The sequence below is a fragment of the Myxine glutinosa genome, chromosome 6 (genome assembly GCF_964187855.1).
Source record: "Myxine glutinosa chromosome 6, kmMyxGlut1.1, whole genome shotgun sequence".
Classification (NCBI taxonomy): Eukaryota; Metazoa; Chordata; class Myxini; order Myxiniformes; family Myxinidae; genus Myxine; species Myxine glutinosa.
In genome coordinates, this window is record NC_136266.1 from 150,837,508 (window position 1) to 150,858,170 (window position 20,663).

General features: G+C 50.4%; 1 protein-coding gene across 1 annotated transcript in view; it reads right to left on the minus strand.

Annotated features, from left to right (window-relative positions):
* OBSCN (obscurin, cytoskeletal calmodulin and titin-interacting RhoGEF) overlaps window positions 1-20,663 on the minus strand; it is a 377,067-nt gene that overhangs the window by 186,078 nt on the left and 170,326 nt on the right. The window contains exons 36-43 of the mRNA XM_078780751.1: window positions 13,596-13,862; window positions 13,221-13,487; window positions 9,861-10,127; window positions 9,485-9,751; window positions 3,043-3,309; window positions 2,667-2,933; window positions 523-789; window positions 146-412 (exon numbers count right to left, since the gene is read on the minus strand). Coding sequence (XP_078636877.1) covers window positions 146-412; window positions 523-789; window positions 2,667-2,933; window positions 3,043-3,309; window positions 9,485-9,751; window positions 9,861-10,127; window positions 13,221-13,487; window positions 13,596-13,862 — 2,136 coding nt within the window. The remainder of the gene's footprint in view (window positions 1-145; window positions 413-522; window positions 790-2,666; window positions 2,934-3,042; window positions 3,310-9,484; window positions 9,752-9,860; window positions 10,128-13,220; window positions 13,488-13,595; window positions 13,863-20,663) is intronic.

Here is a 20,663-nt window from a genome sequence, read left to right on the forward strand (position 1 = left end):
TCGGTCAAGCAACATCTTAAGTCGTGTCCGTAACAATACGTTTGTTTTCATAATGAGACAAAATTTCCATGTCAAAACCCAAAACAAATGAAAACCCAACGTGTTCCTGGCAGCACTCTACAAATCAAATAAAGAATCTCCTCACCTTTCACCATTAGTTTTCCTTGGCTCTTCACAGTTCCTGTGTCACATTCGTAGATCCCTGAATCTTCCAACTCCAGCTTCTTGATTACCAGCTGGGAAACATCCCCAGACACCTTCATCTCGTACTTAGCACTGGGGTTCAGCAGGGTTGTGCCTTTTCTCCAGGTGACTTGACCTCCTTGCTTTGAAAGTTTACAGGTGAAGGTAGCATTTCCCTGCTCTTCGACCTCAATATCACTCAACGTCTCAAGAACAAGCAGTGGGGCTTCTATGGATGAAGAGAAATTCAACTGTCAAAAAATATTTAAAGATTGAAGAGCAATATCATTGTCATTATAATTATTGTTAACTACTAAAATATTTGAAGCATCATCTTACCTTTCACAGTGAGTGAGGCTGACGTGTTATCATCACCTGTCTCACAATGGTAAACTCCTGTGTCTTCAGGCTGAAGTTCTCGGATAACAAGACTTGCCTCATTGCCCTCTATTCTCATGTCATACTTGCTGCATGGATGAAGAAGTTGTCTTCCTTTGCTCCAAGTCACACTTTGGGCAGCCCTGGAAAGCTGACATCTCAAGGTGGCATTGCCCTGTTCTTCAACTTCCTGCTCTACCAAGCCTTCAAGCACCAGCACCCGGGCCTCTATTGATGGAGCATGAAACATTCACATTATTAGCAGCAAGAACCCATGGAGCATCCACACAATGTACAATGTGACTTCAAGACCTCAACTCTCACCCCCACCCCCGTCACAAACTCCAAGTTATCAACCCCACCTCCCAAACCCCAAATCATCAACCTCAACCTCCCAAACCCAAGTCCACACCCTCCCCTCCCAACCATAAAGCCATCAATCTGCTCCTCCTCTCAAAGCCTTCAAATGCTGTCCTCCCTCCCTACCTCCCACCACAACCCTCCTCTCTGCATTCTTTGCTCCCCTCCCCCCTCACACAAACCCCAAGTCTTCATCCTCCCCTCCCAACCCGAAGGCGTCAATCCCATCCCCGCTTCAAGCCTTCAAATCCCCTTCCCATCCCCCACCACAACTCCAGAATATTTCACACTCTCCAATTACTCAGAAACCCATCATGATCGCATGTCAAACTCACATTCCCACGAGATATGAGGAAACCACGTGACATCGCAACTCGCAGGTCACCATGAGCAGGCTAATTGTGCCAATAAGCTATCCATAAACAATTATCCTCCTCTTGATGCATATCTACACATTGTTAAAAATAAATAATGACGGAGGTTTTCCTTCACAATTTCGCGAGATTCTCGGAAGTCCTGGACAAAGTCCTTAAAAATGACATGGGTTTTACGGTTCCTGGTTGAGTCGTTTTCGAGAAAACAGTCAGAAATAATAGCAAGGACCCTGCATAACCTCTGCGGTAAAAGCCCTGCTTGTGGGAATTCCACATCGCTATTTGGTCAGTGTATAGACAACTGACCGCTGCCTCGATCTCTGAGGCCTACCTTCATAAGGCCTGTAACGCCTATAAGCTCAAAATCCTTATTGTCGATTTGGTCATTTTACACTGAGGGGAAAACTTGTAGGGAGGGCATGACGATTGTGAATATGACATCTACGAAGGTGACTTTGGATTCGCAGGGCAGTAAGCACCAACATGGCGGCCGTATGATTTTTACGGTTCCCGGAGGAAGGCATTAAATGTTTTATCTTGATCCTTGCTGTCCAGGTTATAGGCTGGTGTTGGCAAAGCAGTTTGGGTGCCGGCTTGAGATCCAAGGATCCTGGGTTTGAATCCCGGTCGATCGCTGAATTAACACCAGGGGGGTTGACTCAACCTGTCATCTTTCTGAGGTCGGCAAATTGAGTACCAGTTCACTGGTAATTCCATGTGTGTCGCAAGAGGCGACTAACAGGGTTGGCGGCAGGAAGGGCATCCAGCGGTAAAACATTGCTTCAAAAAGGGGACCAGGGTACCTAAAAAAGGCCAACCCCTGCTCTGCGGGGAAAAATGGCCTCTAACGGTGGTTCCTTGGTGTCCCGCTTGTTTGAGAAAAAAAACCCAACACATTTGTCTTTAAAATGAGACAAAATTTCAAGTGCTACCATTATTAGGAGTTCGCTATACTGAGAAGCATGAGCGATTGCCGATCCAAGCCCTCTCGTTCAGGTTGAAATAGTGGGTGGAGTCAGGGAAAATGTCCAACCAATGGGTGGAACAAAATGTTAAAAACAGACAGACAAACGGACGGACGAACAAGCATATTGTTATAAGGATGATGATTACAAACAAGCGTTTTTCGCCAGTTTTGTAATGCTGCGGACATTGTTATTTCTTAATAAACCTCCCAATGTAATGCAGGTATATCCATAGAGCAAGGAAATAAGATGAAGTGTTGACGTGTGAAGACATCGAATTTGTTGATTACATTATTCATGCAGGAACAAGTTTGTTTTATGAAGACAAATGTCAAAACCCAAAACAAATTAAAACCCAACATGCTTGTGGCAGCACTCGACAAATGAAAATAAAGAATCTCCTCACCTTTCACCATTAGTTTTCCTTGGCTCTTCACAGTCCCTGTGTCACATTCATAGGTCCCTGCATCTTCCAACTCCAGCTTCTTGATTACCAGCTGTGAAACATCTCCAGACACCTTCATCTCGTACTTAGTACTGGGTTTCAGGAGGGTTGTGCCTTTTCTCCAGGTGACTTGACCTCCTTGCTTTGAAAGTTTACAGGTGAATGTAGCACTTCCCTGCTCTTCGACCTCAATATCACTCAAGGTCTCAAGAACAACCAGTGGGGCTTCTGTGGATGAAGAAAATTAAACTGTCACAACATATTTAAATATGGAAGAGTGATATCATTCTCTTCATCATTATTGTTAACTACTAAATGATTTGTGGCATCATTTTACCTTTCACAGTGAGTGAGGCTGACGTGTTATCATCTCCTGTCTCACAATGGTAAACTCCTGTGTCTTCAGGTTGTAGTTCTTGGATGACAAGACTTGCCTCATTGCCCTCTATTCTCATGTCATACTTGCTGCATGGGTGAATAAGTTGTCTTCCTTTTCTCCAAGTCACACTTTGAGCAGCCCTGGAAAGCTGACACCTCAATGTGGCATTGCCCTGCTCTTCAACTTCCTGCTCCACCAAGCCTTCAAGCACCAGCACCCGGGCCTCTATTGGTGGAGAATCAAACATTCACATTATTAGCAGCAAGAACCCATGGAGCATCCACACAATGTAAAATGTGACTTCAAGACCTCAACTCTCTCCCCCCTCACAAACTCCAAGTTAACAACCCCACCTCCCAAACCCCAAATCATCAACCTCAACCTCCCAAACCCAAGTCCACACCCTCCCCTCCCAACCATAAAGCCATCAATCTGCTCCTCCACTCAAAGCCTTCAAATGCTGTCCTCCCCCCCTACCTCCCACCACAACCCTCCTCTCTGCATTCTTTGCTCCCCTCCCCCCTCACACAAACCCCAAGTCTTCATCCTCCCCTCCCGACCCTAAGGCGTCAATCCCATACCCGCTTCAAGCCTTCAAATCCCCTTCCCATCCCCCACCACAACTCCAGAATATTTCACACTCTCCAATCACTCAGAAACCCATCATGATCGCCTGTCAAACTCACATTCCCACGAGATATGAGGAAACCACGTGACATCGCAACTCCCAGGTCACCATGAGCAGGCTAATTGTGCCAATAAGCTATCCATAAACAATTATCTTCCTCTTGATGCATATCTACACATTGTTAAAAATAAATAATGACTTGTGGCGGACACAATGCCAGTGGGCAATAATTCCACGCACCAGTGGGTGGCGCGAGTGTCCGGGCGTGGAAGCGCAGCTCGGGCCACGCCCGGAGCAAAGGCGTCACGAGGCGCAGGGTGGAACTGAGATACCAGCCCCGCCTTTCGGCCGACCGGCCACGCCTGGGGGCAAGGCGTGGCCTCGGGACATATATGTGGGCTCCAAAGTCGAGCCCGCCCAGTGCTTACGTGCGAGCTGTTAATAAAGCTTTTCAGTTTGTACAACGCGTTGTGGCCTACCTTCTTGGCAAACGAATCGTGTGTGCACCGCACCACAATGGTGACCCCGACTGGTTCAGCCGTAGCTGACCCCTGAACGCGCCATGGCTACCAACGCTGTCACCGTCAAACTCCCGGAGTTCTGGGAAGCACAAGCCGACATTTGGTTTGTGCAGGCCGAAGCTCAATTCCAGCTCCGAGGCATCACGGCGGACGACACCATGTACTACCACGTGGTCGCCGCCCTCGGGCCCGGTACTGCCGCCCGCGTCATGTCCATCCTTCGGTGCCCGCCGGGTGCCCACAAGTACGAGGCGCTCAAACGTCTTCTCCTCGCCACGTTGGGGCTCACAGTGGCTGAACGCGCCGACCGCCTCCTGGACCTTCCCGCCCTTGGCGACACACGACCGTCTGTTTGGATGGATTTTTTATTGTCCCTTCTTGGAGACCAGCGCCCGGATTTCCTTTTCCGCGCGCTTTTCCTCCGCAAGCTACCTACGCAGGTGCGGTTCGCGCTGGCCGGTTCGAACTTAACGGAACCCCGCGCCCTGGCCGGAGAGGCGGACAAATTTTTCGTGGCCTGCGACACGCGGTCGGTGTACGGTGCTGCCGTAGTGGATCCCGGTGCGGAGGCTACAGCGCCCCCTGATTCCCTCGTGGCCGCTGCTACGCCCCGCCCACGACTGCCGCCGCCACCACCACCGCCGCCGCCGGCACGGCCGACGCGGCAGCCGCCACCGCAAACATGGTGCTACTATCATGCCAGGTTCGTCCGCAAGGCTAGAGCGTGCCGCCCGCCGTGTTCTTTCGACGGGTCAGGAAACGACCGGGCCGGCGCTCACTTGCGGCCATGAGCGTCGGCCATTCCGGCAGCCTCCTGTTCATCACAGACACCTCGTCTGGTCGTCGTTTTCTGTGCGACACGGGAGCACAGGTAAGCGTCCTCCCTGTCTCCGCGTCCGACAAGCAAGCCGCGGGCCGGGGCCCCGCCTTGCTCGCTGCCAACGGAACACCCATCCGCACATTCGGGAAGCGTTGCCTCTCGCTGCGTTTCGGAGGGCAGCGCTTCAAATGGTCGTTCGTCACTGCCAGCGTGCCAATGGCCCTGCTCGGTGCGGACTTCCTTTGTGCGAATGGGCTGTTGGTGGACGTTAAGCGTCGACGCCTTGTCCAGGCCGAAACCTTCAGCTCGCTCGCTTGTTCGCTGAGTGGCTCGTTGAGCAGCTCGCTGAGCGGCTCACCAAGCGGCTTACCAAGCGGCTTCCTGAGCGGTTCCGTCCCGGCGAAGTTAGTCTGTACGCTTCCGGCAGCGGACGAGTTTACCCGCCTCCTCGCCAGTTTCCCGGCATTCACGCGGCCCACCTTTTCAGCGGTGGCCGTTAAACACGGGGTGGAGCACCATATCCCCACCGTCGGACCACCGGTCTACGCCTGGGCGTGCCGCCTCGACCCCACGAAGCTCGCCGTGGCGAAAGCGGAGTTCGCCACACTGGAGCGGCTGGGCATCGTACGGCGCTCCAACAGCGCATGGGCCTCTCCTCTGCACATTGTGCCCAAGCCCAGCGGCGGATGGCGGCCGTGCGGTGACTACCGCCGGCTCAACGACGCCACCACCCCCGACCGCTACCCGGTCCCGCATATTCAGGACTTTTCCGCCCGGTTGGCGAAAACGACCATTTTCTCCAAGGTGGACCTCATCCGGGGCTACCACCAGGTCCCCGTACAACCAGACGATGTACCAAAGACGGCCGTCATCACACCTTTCGGCCTCTTTGAGTTCAAAAATGCAGCCCAGGCGTTCCAGCGGCTCATGGACAGCGTCTTGCGTGACTTGTCTTTCATCTACGCTACCTGGACGACATCCTAGTCGCGAACGCATCCCGGGAGGAGCACCTGCTCCACCTCCGCATGCTCTTCAAATGCCTGGGCCAGCATGGCCTGATAATCAACCCCGCGAAGTGCCGTTTCGGCGTCACCGCCATCGACGTCTTGGGGCACCGCATCACCAGGCACGGGGCCATCCCTTTACCGGCCAAGGTGGAGGCGGTCAGGAATTTCCCGTGCCCCCGCACGATCAAGGGGCTCCAGGATTTCCTGGGCATGGTGAATTTTTATCACCGCTTCGTGCCCCGCGTTGCCCAGCTCCTGCGCCCCCTGCACGAGGCCCTCCGGGGGAAGCCGGGCAAAGGTGACATCGCCTGGTCGGAGCAAATGGCCGCGGTGTTTGCGGGCGCAAAGCTGGCCTTGGCCAACACCACCATGCTGGCGCACCCGGCGCCCGATGCACCAATCGCCCTCACCACCGACGTGTCGGACTACGCGGTGGGCGCAGTGCACGAGCAGTGGGTGAGTGGTGCTTGGCAGCCGCTGGCGTTTTTTAGCCGTCAGCTCCGCCCGCACGAGTGCCGATACAGCACCTTCGACCGCGAGCTGCTCGGGCTCCACCTGGCGGTCCGACACTTCCGCCATCTGCTCGAGGGCCGTCCGTTCACGGCCTTCGTTGATCACAAGCCCCTTGTTTTCGCGATGGCCAAGGTCGCCGAGCCGTGGTCGGCCCGGCAGCAACGTCACCTCTCTGCCGTGTCCGAGTACACGACGGACATCCGTCACGTTGCGGGTAAGGACAACCTGGTGGCGGATTGCCTTTCCCGGTCCGTCGCAAACGCGGTCCACCTCGGGATCGATTATGCCCGGATGGCGGAGGACCAGACCGCCGACCCCGGCGTCCAGGCCTTGCGGACCGCTGTCATGGGCCTCCGCATCACCGAGGTGCCGTTCGACGTCATGGGCACTGCCCTCTTGTGCGACGTCTCCCTCGGCCGGCCTCGCCCCATCGTGCCCGCTGGCTGGAAGCGCCCAGTTTTTGACGCCATCCACGGCCTGTCCCACCCGGGCTCAAAGGCCTCCCAGAAGCTCGTCGTGGCAAGGTTCGTCTGGCATGGCCTCAGGAAGAACGTCCGCGACTGGGCCAGGACGTGCCTCGCGTGCCAGCGCGCGAAAGTCCACCGCCACACCCAGGCCCCGTTGGCCCCGTTGGCCCCGTTTACGGTGCCCGAGCGTCGGTTCGACCACGTCCACGTCGACTTGGTGGGACCTTTGCCCCCCTCGCGGGGTTTCACCCACCTCCTCACCATGGTGGACCGCACCACCCGGTGGCCGGAGGCCGTGCCATTGGCAGCGACGGCTGCGGCTGACGTCACGCAAGCCTTCATCGCCTCGTGGGTTGCTCGGTTCGGCGCCCCCTCGGACATCTCGTCCGACCGCGGCCCCCAGTTCACCTCGGAGCTCTAGGGAGCAGTGGCGCAAGGCCTCGGCGTCAAGCTGCACCGCACCACAGCTTACCACCCCCAGGCCAATGGCCTGTGTGAGCGCTTCTATCGCGCAATGAAGGCCGCGCTCCGGGCCAGCCTCCGCGACGGCAGCTGGGCCGACAGGCTCCCCTGGGTCTTGCTGGGCCTCAGGACGGCGCCCAAGGACGACCTGCGCGCGTACTTGGCGGAGCTGGTCTTCAGGCAACCACTGCGGGTACCGGGCAAATTTATCCCCGACTCCACGGCCCCTTGGTCCGTGGCGCAACAGCGCTCCACCCTCCAGGAGACCGCCAGGAGGTTCGCCCCGATGCCGACGGCACACCACGGTTGCCCGTCCTCCCACGTCGCCCCGGAGCTTCGCACGGCGGACTACGTTTTTGTCAGGCACGGCGCCCACCGGGCACCGCTGCGGCCCCCGTACGACGGGGCCTTCCGCGTGCTGGAGACCGGGGACAAGCATTTCACCATGGACATCGGCGGTACTCCGGATCGTATCTCCGTGGACCGCCTCAAGCCGGCGCACCTCGACCTGGACCACCCCCCGCAAGCAGCTCTGCCTCCGTGTCGAGGCCGCCCCCTGGCGGGCAGACCCCCAGCACCCCCATCCCAGCCATCCCGCTACCCCCCAGCCCTGCACGCATCGCCAGAGGGCGTTTCAGCCGGGTCATCCGGCTTCCCCGCAAGCTCACCCTTCAGGTGCGCGGGAATTCTGGGGGGGGCACGTGTGGCAGACACAATGCCAGTGGGCAATAATTCCGCGCACCAGTGGGTGGCGCGAGTGTCCGGGCGTGGAAGCTCAGCTCGGGCCACGCCCGGAGCAAAGGCGTCACGAGGCGCAGGGTGGAACTGAGATACCAGCTCCGCCTTTCGGCCGACCGGCCACGCCCGGGGGCAAGGCGTGGCCTTGGGACATATATGCGGGCTCTAATGTCGAGCCCGCCCAGTGCTTACATGCGATCTGTTAATAAAGCATTTCAGTTTGTACAACGTGTTGTGGCCTACCTTCTTGCAAACGAATCGTGTGTGCACCGCACCTTAGACTGAGGTTTTCCTTCACAATTTCGCGATATTCTCGGAAGTCCTGGACAAAGTCCTTAAAAATGACATGGGTTTTACGGTTCCTGGTTGAGTCGTTTTCGAGAAAACAGTCAGAAATAATAGCAAGGACCCTGCATAACCTCTGCGGTAAACGCTCTGAGTGTGGGAATTCCACATCGCTATTTGGGCAGTGTATAGACAACTGACCGCTGCCTCAATCTCTGAGGCCTACCTTCATAAGGCCTGTAACCGCCTATAAGCTCAAAATCCTAATTGTCGCTTTGGTCATTTTACACTGAGGGGAAAACTTGTAGGGAGGGCATGACGATTGTGAATATGATATGACATCAACGAAGGTGTCTTTGGATTCGCAGAGCAGTAAGCACCAACATGGCGGCCGTATGATTTTTATTATTCCCAGAGGAAGGCATTAAATGTTAAATCTCAGTCCGTGGTGTCCCGCTTGTTTGAGAAAACAAACAAACAATACATTTGTCTTTAAAATGAGACAAAATTACAAGTGCTACCGTTATTAGGAGTTCGCTATACTGAGAAGCATGAGCGATTGCCGATCCAAGCCCTCTCGTTGAGGTTGAAACAGTTGGTGGAGTCAGGGAAAATGTCGAACCAATGGGTGGAACACAATGTTAAAAACAGACAGACAAACGGACGGACGAACAAGCATATTGTTATAAGGATTATGATTACAAACAAGTGTTTTTTGCCAGTTTTGTAATGCCGCGGACATTGTTATTTCTTAATAAACCTCCCAATGTAATGCAGGTATATCCATAGAGCAAGGAAATCAGATGAAGTGTTGACATGTGAAGACATCGAATTTGTTGATTACATTATTCATGCAGAAACAAGTTTGTTTTATGAAGACAAATGTCAAAACCCAAAACAAATTAAAACCCAACATGTTCCTGGCAGCTCTCTACAAATCAAATAAAGAATCTCCTCACCTTTCACCATTAGTTTTCCTTGGCTCTTCACAGTCCCTGTGTCACATTCATAGGTCCCTGCATCTTCCAACTCCAGCTTCTTGATTACGAGCTGTGAAACATCTCCAGACACCTTCATCTCGTACTTAGTACTGGGTTTCAGGAGGCTTGTACCTTTTCTCCAGGTGACTTGACCTCCTTGCTTTGAAAGTTTACAGGTGAAGGCAGCACTTCCCTGCTCTTCGACCTCAATATCACTCAAGGTCTCAAGAACAACCAGTGGGGCTTCTGTGGATGAAGAAAATTAAACTGTCACAACATATTTAAAGATGGAAGAGCGACATCATTCTCATCATCATTATTGTTAACTACTAAATGATTTGTGGCATCATTTTACCTTTCACAGTGAGTGAGGCTGACGTGTTATCATCTCCTGTCTCACAATGGTAAACTCCTGTGTCTTCAGGTTGTAGTTCTTGGATGACAAGACTTGCCTCATTGCCCTCTATTCTCATGTCATACTTGCTGCAAGGGTGAATAAGTTGTCTTCCTTTTCTCCAAGTCACACTTTGAGCAGCCCTGGAAAGCTGACACCTCAATGTGGCATTGCCCTGCTCTTCAACTTCCTGCTCCACCAAGCCTTCAAGCACCAGCACTCGGGCCTCTATTGATGGAGAATCAAACATTCACATTATTAGCAGCAAGAACCCATGGAGCATCCACACAATGTAAAATGTGACTTCAAGACCTCAACTCTCTCCCCCCTCACAAGCTCCAAGTTAACAACCCCACCTCCCAAACACCATATCATCAACCTCAACCTCCCAAACCCAAGTCCACACCCTCCCCTCCCAACCATAAAGCCATCAATCTGCTCCTCCACTCAAAGCCTTCAAATGCTGTCCTCCCCCCCTACCTCCCACCACAACCCTCCTCTCTGCATTCTTTGCTCCCCTCCCCCCTCACACAAACCCCAAGTCTTCATCCTCCCCTCCCGACCCGAAGGCGTCAATCCCATCCCCGCTTCAAGCCTTCAAATCCCCTTCCCATCCCCCACCACAACTCCAGAATATTTCACATTCTCCAATCACTCAGAAACCCATCATAATCGCCTGTCAAACTCACATTCCCACGAGATATGAGGAAACCACGTGACATTGCAACTCCCAGGTCACCATGAGCAGGCTAATTGTGCCAATAAGCTATCCATAAACAATTATCCTTCTCTTGATGCATATCTACACATTGTTAAAAATAAATAATGACTGAGGTTTTCCTTCACAATTTCGTGAGATTCTCGGAAGTCCTGGAAAAAGACCTTAAAAAATGACATGGGTTTTATAGTTCCTGGATGAGTAGTGTGGAAGTCCGCATGGACTTCTGATTCCATTGAAACGTCCCTCTTCTATGGCGTAGGTGAGTTATCACTTGCATCCTGCTCAAATCTGTTCTTACTCTGTGCAATTTCATGATAGCTAGGGAACGTGGATGTTGCTGTGTAATACAAATCGTGATGCATAGCAGTATTATAATCTTTGGAATATGGAATGCCAATAAAGTGAAAAACATACTTAGTGATAAATCTTTCAGTAATCTACATTATGAATTACACAGGGTGAGCCAGAAAGTCATTTTTGAAATTCGTCCGAAGGAAATAAAAAATTGTATTTCAAAATAAATTAATTCATGATATTGAAGTACATAACATGCAATTTTATTATTGTTCTTTTTTACTGATTTCGTTTTTTTTTGGAAAACACTTGAGTAACCATGTGGAACTGGTCGGGTGAAGAACGCGCTTTCGCTATCAAAGCTTTTTACAAGAATAATGATCGTGCAACTGCTGCACAACGTCAATTCAAACTCCATTTCAATGTTCAACATCATGGAAATGTGCCGTCTGTTCGTGCTATCAAGTTATGGGTTCAGAAGTTTGAGAGGACCGGTTTAACTTTAAAAGAGAAACCGACGTGATCACCCAAATCAGTAAGAACGGCACAAAACATTGAGTGTGTAAGGGAGTCAGTTTTGAGACGTCCGCATCGCTCCAGCCAAAAGAATGCATCAGCCTTAAAAATATCTCACACATCACTACGCCGCATATTGCACAAGGATTTTAACTTTTATCCCCATAAAATTCAAACTGTCCAGGAAGTAAGCCAAGATGAACATCAGATGCGAAATCAATGATATTGACATGGCCATGTTGCAGAACGTCATGAATATAATTGACGTCCAAGATTGAAGGAATGTGTCAGACGAAATGGTGCGCATCTCCGAGATGTTCTTTCCACAAATAAATGGCATGTTATGCACTTCACTTTCTTGTCAGAATTTGTTTTGAAATACAACTCATTACCTTTACATGAGTGTTAAAAATAACCATATTTCTGGCTCACCCTGTAGATATTGTGTGTTGCTGTAGTGTGTAATACTAAGGAATAAAGACTACATTGGTAATCTGTGAAAAGAAGGCACATGTAAAGAACAACGTCTGGCGCCGGCACGGCAAAACACCATGTGTTTTTTATTTCATCTTTAAAGATTACCTTAAATGGCTTGAGTTGAATGAACAACAGATGTTTTACCATGTTGATGGGGACAACTTGTCTCAAATCCCTGACCCCTTGTCTGACCCCTCGTCGTTCAGTCTGACGCCTCAAACTACAGAAGAATTCCTTTTGTCTCAACAAAACACGACAAAAGACAAGATGCAACCGAATCGGGCAGAAGATTTGCTGGATACGTTGTGTTGAGTCCTGTTGAATAAGCCGGCATAGTACTATTAAACTGTGTTGTACTCCTTATTATATATTCGAGTGAGTCTTCTCCAGTGAATTAAATCTTTGACATTGTTCTTGAGGTGTGGACATTCGATCAGTGTACACTCTTCCTCGACAGTCGTTTTAGAGAAAATAGTCGGAAATAATAGCAAGGACCCTGCATAACCTCTGCGGTAAAAGCCCTGTTTGAGAGAATGCCACATCGCTATTTGGGTGGTGTATAGACAACCGACCGCTGCCTCAATCTCTGAGGCCTACCTTCAAAAGGCCTGTCACACCTATTAGCTCAAAATCCTTTTAACTGTCGATTTGGTCATTTTACACTGAAGGGAAAACTTACAGGGAGGGCATGACGATTGTGAATATGACATATACGAAGGTGTCTTTTGTTTTGTAGAGCAGTAAGCACCAACATGGCGGCCGGATGATTTTTATGGTTCCCAGAGGAAGGCATTAAGTGTTTAATCTCGGGCCGTGGTGTCCCGCTTGTTTGAGGAAAAAACAAACAGAGAAGCTTGTCTTTAAAATGAGACAAAATTTCGAGGGCTACCATTATTCGGAGTTCGCTATACTGAGAACCATGAGTGATTGCCAATCCCAGCCCTCTAGATCAAGTTGAAATAGTGGGTGGAGTCAGGGAAAATGTCCAACCAATGGGTGGAACACAATGTTAAAACGGACAGACGAACAAGCATATTGTTATAAGGATTATGATAACAAACAAGGGTTTTTTGCCAGTTTTGTAATGCCGCGGACATTGTTGTTTCTTAATCAACCTCCCAATGTAATGCGGGTATATCCATAGAGCAAGGAAATCAGATGAAGTGTTGACATGTGAAGGCATCGAATTTATTAATTACATTATTCATGCAAAAACAAGTTTGTTTTATTAAGACAAATGTCAAAACCCAAAACAAATAAAACCCACCATGTTCCTGGCAGCACTCGACAAATCAAATAAAGAATCTCCTCACCTTTCACCATTAGTTTCCCTTGGCTCTTCACAGTTCCTGTGTCACATTCATAGGTCCCTGCATCTTCCAACTCCAGCTTCTTGATTACCAGCTGTGAAACATCTCCAGAGACGTTCATCTCGTACTTAGTACTGGGTTTCAGCAGGGTTGTACCTTTTCTCCAGGTGACTTGACCTCCTTGCTTTGAAAGTTTACACGTGAAAGTAGCACTTCCCTGCTCTTCGACCTCAATATCACTCAACGTCTCAAGAACAACCAGTGGGGCTTCTATGAATGAAGAAAATAAATTGCCACAAATATTGAAAGCTGGAGGAGCTATATCTTTCTCATCATTATTGTTAACATCGAAAACATTTGTAGCATCAATCATCTTACCTTTCACAGTGAGTGAGGCTGACGTGTTATCATCTCCTGTCTCACAATGGTAAACTCCTGTGTCTTCAGGCTGTAGTTCTCGGATGACAAGACTTGCCTCATTGCCCTCCATTCTCATGTCATACTTGCTGCAAGGGTGAATAAGTTGTCTTTCTTTTCTCCAAGTCACACTTTGGGCAGCCCTGGACAACTGACACCTCAAGGTGGCATTGCCCTGCTCCTCAACTTCCTGCTCCACCAAACCTTCAAGCACCATCACCTGCACCTCTATTGATGGAGCATCAAACATTCACATTATCATGAGCAGGGACTGGCGTAACACCCGAACAATGTAAAATATGACTTCATATTGTTACATATTTATGGGAATGTATGTGCATTACTATTCAGGTCTTTGCTTATCAATGTGTAGTCGATTAAGGGTTGTTGTGGTTGGAGGGTCAGGAGCCCTTCTGGAAAAAGAGACCGGAAACGGAAGAAGAAAGACACGAGGTCGAGAGAAGCGACGAGGATTCTTCTTCCTCGCCCGCTCCGACGAGAGGTGGGATCGATATTGAGCCGTGTGGAAAAGCGGCGTTCCCAAGCCCGTCTGGCGAGAGGAGTTACCGGGACGGGTACTTACCCGGTGGACACGTCAAGCTGCCGTGGGGCCGTGCACCGACCCAGCGTCTGGCACCGTTCGCGGCACCATCTACAAAGACGCGTACGGGTCGCACATTGGGGCCTAACACGCGTTGCAAGCGGCGTGTGGCTTTTGCCTGCTTTACAGTACCCGCTTCGCGTGGCCAGGAGGGGGCTGCAGCCGTGGTTCCCGGTACGATACATGCCCGGTGGAAAAACGTCCACCCGGGGTTCGTTCAACCGCCCGAGTGCGGCGAAGCCGACCATCATCTTGGTCAGGAGGGGCCCAGAGACATTGTGAGGGACAGAGACCAAAGGGGGTCGTGAGTACAAAAGGGGACACACGTATGTAAGATGGCCATCTTAATCATCTAGGGGATTAATTGTTGAGTGTGAATTGTGGATGGTGGATTGCTCGGGGAATATATCCTTGATTGTATCATTGAAATTGTATGGTATCATTACCATTGAAATATATCATTGAACATCAGTTTTCTCTTGGGTGGAATTCATAGGGATTGCGTTGCGAAAGCGCATATATAATATCACTTTCTGGCGAAGTTCCTCTCACGGTCCGGGGGTCACCGAGACCAGGTAGTCACCGAGGGGACCACGTAACAGAATTGGGGGCTCATCCAAATTACGATTTGCGGATTCGCAATTGGGTCTACGTCCGGGATCTAAAATTGTATAAAATAATAAAATAATATTTTTATTAATTAAAATTTATTAATTAAGTATTAATTGGTAAATTTTTGGGGAAATTGGGGGTAAAGTATTGGGTGAAGGTTAACAGGTGTTAACGATAGGCACCATGGCGTTTGTGGCACAGAACTTTGCGGTAACCCCGAGTGAGGCACAGTTCCAAGCGTTACTAAAGTCGGACCTCTTGAAATTGGCCAAACATTTTAACTTGGAGGTCCGAACTAATTTGAGGAAGGCAGAGTTGCAGGCCACGGTGATACAATCTATGGTGGGATTAGGAACATGGGACGAGTTAGCCTGGGAGTGGCTACCCGAAGAACCAGAAGACGTTGAGCTCCGGAAACTGGAGTTGCAATTACGGAGCCAGGAACGGATCAAAGAAGAAGAAAGGAAAGCAGAAGAGAGGAGAGAAGAGAAACAAGCAGAGGAAAGGAGAGTGGAACGAGAACTCCAGGAAAGGTTAAAAGAAGAAGAAAGGAAAGCAGAAAAGGAAAGAAAAGAAGAAGAAAGGAAAGCAGAAGAGAGGAGAGAAGAGAAACAAGCACAGGAAAGGAGAGTGGAACGAGAACTCCAGGAAAGGTTAAAAGAAGAAGAAAGGAAAGCAGAAAAGGAAAGAGCAGAAGAAGAAAGGAAAGCAGAGGAGAGGAGAGAAGAGAAACAAGCAGAGGAGAGGAGAGCTGCAAGGGAACTCGAAGCAGAGGAGAGAAAAGCAGAAAGGGAATTAAAGGAACGTGACATGGAGCTTCGGTAGGAAATTAAATTCAAGGAGCTGGAGTTAATGAGAGAACGGGGAGAGGCACCACCCTTGCTGACGGGGTCGACACCTAACCAGAAAACCTGGGATGTGGGCAGACATGTGAGGCTGGTTCCACCGTTCAGTGAAAAGGAAGTCGCGAAATTTTTTCCACACTTTGAGAAAGTGGCTCGACAATTAAACTGGCCGGAGGAGGCCTGGACCATACTAGTGCAAAGTGTGCTGGTGGGAAAAGCTCAAGAGATTTATTCGGCGTTACCAATGGACCAATGTGCAGATTATGAGGTACTGAAGAAGCACATCCTCAAAGCCTATGAGTTGGTTCCGGAAGCTTACAGGCAAAAATTCAGGAATGCCAGGAAGAGGGAGAGTGAGACCCATGTGGAGTTTGCCAGAGTGAAAGAAAACATGTTTGATCGGTGGTGTGAGTCAAAAGGAGTCGGGAAAGACTTCGAAACATTGCGTGACTTGATCCTGGTGGAGGAATTTCAGCAGTGTGTCCACGAGGACATCAAAGTGTACCTGCAGGAAAAGAAAGTACCAAAGTTGTGGGACGCAGCCACCATGGCAGATGAGTATGCCTTAACCCACCGAATAGGGGTCCACAAACCTAACTCCTCGCCTAGACTTCAGCAGGGGAGTTATGGAACACCCGGTGCGGAGAACGACCTTACATGGCGGCGGCCTCGAGATGATTATGGGGACAACTATGATACCCCAACTGTTAGAAATCAGAGGGCTACGGGCCCAAGACAAACTTGTTTTTCGGGGGGCTCAAGGCCGACCCCGAGGTTCTCCCCCGGGCCTACTTGTGCTTTTTGCCATAAAACTGGACACTTGATGTCCCAATGTTACCTCCGGAAAAGGGAGAACCCGGAACGGAATCAGTCTAGTGCGACTCCGAATGCACTGGCAAGTGTGAGAAATCATTCTTGGAGAGCAGAGCTGGGGGAAGATTCCCCTGTCAAAGGTACGGTGTCCCGGGAGAACCTTGTTCAGGAGGGCTACAAACATTTCATTTCAGAGGGGTTCGTGTCGCTGGATGGCGACCCGAGTAACCAGAAGCCAGTTAGGGTATTGAGGGACACAGGAGCCCACCAATCGTCGATGCTGGAGGGCATTTTGCCATTGTCGGAGAAGACGGCAACTGGGGTTAGTGTGCTTTTACAGGGGGTCGGGGGCTATGTTAAAGCTCCGCTTCATGTCATCCAGTTGAGTTCTGAGTTGGTATCAGGGCCGGTCACCGTAGGCTTACAAGCCACTCTTCCTGTGGAGGGAATCTCTTTTATTATCGGGAATGATTTGGCCGGGGGGCGAGTTTCGGGTAATCCAATAATGGTGGACAAGCCCAGTAAGAAAAATAACACCACTCGGTTAGAGATGGAGATTCCGGGTATCTTTCCATCCTGTGCAGTGACTCGGGCTATGGGTAGAAAGCACGCGGAAGAGAAGGAGGAAGAAAGAGAGGGGGAGTTGGAACCCTTAGAGGTACGGGAAGACAACTCGGAAAAGGGAAATAACCAGGGGAGGGATTCCCAGGAATTTCGAGAAATGGTAGCGTCTGGAACGAAAGGGGACGTGGAGTGTCCGTCGGAGACCGCGGGGAACGAAGTGGAGCAAACCGCGCTGGTCCGAAGGAGACTAGTGGAAGAGCAACACGAAGACTCGGAGATCCAGAGGTTAATTGAGAAAGCCGTTACGGAAGAAGAGGCTACGAAGATACCTGTGGGGTATTTCATGAAGGGGGAAACCCTAATGAGGAAATGGAGGCCACCGGAGGTGCCCGCAGACGATGAGTGGAAAGTTCACTATCAGATTGTGGTGCCACCGCTGTACCGGAAGGAGATATTGAGTTTGGCACATGAGACCCCTTGGGCCGGGCACCTGGGAGTGAACAAGACCTGTGACAGGATATTGGTACATTTTTTCTGGCCGGGATTGCGACGGGATGTGGCGGAGTTCTGCAAGTCCTGCCATTCTTGTCAGCTGGTGGGAAAGCCGAATCAAAAAATCCCACCCGCCCCGTTAAAGCCAATTCCAGCTTTTGAAGAGCCATTCAGCCGAGTCATTGTGGACTGTGTGGGCCCTTTACCCAAAACCAAAGCTGGACATCAATACTTACTGACCATCATGTGCGCATCCACCAGGTTCCCCGAGGCAGTGCCTCTGAGGAAAATAACGGCGGCAGTTATTGCAAAGGCCTTGATTAAATTTTTCACTTTGGTTGGTCTACCTAAGGTCATCCAATCTGATCAGGGTTCCAATTTCATGTCCACACTTTTCCAGCAAGTGGTACACCTGTTGGGGGTGGAACAAGTAAGATCCAGCGCATACCATCCCGAGAGCCAAGGGGCCCTGGAAAGGTTTCACCAGACTTTAAAGAATATGATCCGAACGTATTGTTTTGAATGTGCCAAGGATTGGGATGAAGGGATACCCCTATTGTTGTTTGCGGCGAGGGAGTCCGTGCAAGATTCCTTGGGATTCAGTCCGTTTGAACTGGTGTTTGGACACGCAGTGCGGGGACCGTTGAAATTGGTGAAAGAACAGTGGTTACTACAGGAGTCCCGGACACCGATGGTGGAGTATGTGTCCACAGTGAAACACCGATTGGCAAAGGCATGTGATGTGGCACGACGGAACTTGAGAATGGCCCAGGGGAAAATGAAGGAGAGACATGACAAGACCTCGCAGATAAGGAATTTCAGTCCTCAGGACCGGGTGTTAGTATTGCTGCCCGTTCCAGGTCAGCCACTCCAGGCTAGATATTTCGGTCCTTATGCAGTGGAGGAGAGGGTGAATGAGACAGACTACGTGGTGACCACTCCCGACCGACGGAAAAAGCGACAGTTGTGTCATGTCAACCGACTGAAGAAATATCATGAGAGGGAACCGGTGGAAGACGTAGTTCCTGTCTCACCTGTCGTACCGGTGAAAATGGACGGAAACGCCGGTGTGAAGTTTGATAACTTGGATGACCAGGCCTGCCCCAAATTGACGAACACCGAAGTGTTGAGTCATTTGGATGAGAAGTTAGGTCATTTAACAAGGGAACAGCAAGGACAACTGTCCAGCCTAATGTTCGAATTTAAACATTTGTTCACAGATGTACCTGGTCGTACGGACTTAGTATATCATGATATCGAGGTGGGGGAGGCCACTCCAGTGAAACAACACCCCTATCGGATGAACCCGGTGAAGATGGAGTATCTTCGGAAGGAGATGCAATATATGTTGGACAATGACATCATCGAACCAAGCAACAGTGAATGGAGCTCCCCATGTGTGTTGGTTCCGAAACCCGATGGCAGCTTCCGGTGTTGTACAGATTTAAAACGGGTGAATGCAGTGACCAAGACCGACTCCTATCCGCTCCCGAGGATTGACGACTGTATTGATCGAATAGGCCCAGCTAAATTTGTTACCAAATTTGACTTGCTGAAAGGGTATTGGCAGATCCCTCTTACCGATAGAGCCAAAGAAATCTCAGCTTTGGTCACTCCGAATGGGTTATATCAGTACAAGGTCCTCCCTTTTGGGTTGAAGAACGGGCCGGCTACATTTCAACGACTGATTAATAGGCTCATTGCAGACCTGGAGGGGGTGGAGGCATATCTGGATGATGTAATCATCCACACCATGACCATGGAAGACCACATTAAGCAAATCCATGCATTTTTTCAGACGATGTCCGAGGCAGGTCTGACCATCAACTTAGCCAAGAGTGAGTTTGTAAGAGCACAGGTAGTGTTCCTCGGCCATGTAGTAGGGCAGGGTCAGGTACAACCAGTGACCGCCAAGGTAGAAGCTATCGATCGCTTCCAAGTCCCAAAGGGGAAGAAAGAGCTGATGAGATTTTTAGGTATGGCGGGGTGGTACCGGCGGTTCTGTAAGAATTTTTCGGATGTGGTAGCCCCTTTAACGAGTTTGTTGAGAAAGGAGACCCCATTCGTTTGGGATGGCAAATGTCAGGCGGCCTTTGCCCATGTCAAAGCGATACTAATGAGCTCTCCGGTCCTAACCGCTCCGGACTTTCAAGCACCTTTCAAGTTGGCCGTAGATGCAAGCGATGTGGGGGCTGGAGCGGTCTTGTTACAGGAAGATGAGGATGGGGTGGACCACCCCATGTGCTACTACTCCAAAAAGTTCAATAAACATCAGGCAAATTATGCCACCGTGGAGAAAGAGACCCTGGCTCTCCTGCTAGGGCTTCAACATTATGAGGTGTATTTAGGAATCACGTCCTTTCCCATAAAGGTCTTTACGGATCACAACCCCTTAACCTTCATTCAAAGAATGAAAAATAAAAATCAGAGGTTGATGAGATGGAGTTTGGCTTTGCAGGGGTTCAACTTGGAAATTGAACATGTACGGGGCTGGGACAATGTCGTGGCGGACGCTTTGTCCAGAGTGAGTTAATCTGGGGGGGTTGTGGTGAAATTTTGTTGCTTTATTTTTAAGTGATAACTGTGCCCGGGGGGAACTGATAATGTGGGGGGGGTTGAGTTATCTGGTTTGTTTATCCAAGTTGGCCGGCAAAGAAAGTTTTCGCTGGGTTCAAACTTTCTTTCTTGAAGGGGGGGAGTGTTACATATTTATGGGAATGTATGTGCATTACTATTCAGGTCTTTGCTTATCAATGTGTAGTCGATTAAGGGTTGTTGTGGTTGGAGGGTCAGGAGCCCTTCTGGAAAAAGAGACCGGAAACGGAAGAAGAAAGACATGAGGTCGAGAGAAGCGACGAGGATTCTTCTTCCTCGCCCCGCTCCGACGAGAGGTGGGATCGATATTGAGCCGTGTGGAAAAGCGGCGTTCACAAGCCCGTCTGGCGAGAGGAGTTACCGGGACGGGTACTTACCCGGTGGACACGTCAAGCTGCCGTGGGGCCGTGCACCGACCCAGCGTCTGGCACCGTTCGCGGCACCATCTACAAAGACGCGTACGGGTCGCACGTTGGGGCCTAACACGCGTTGCAAGCGGCGTGTGGC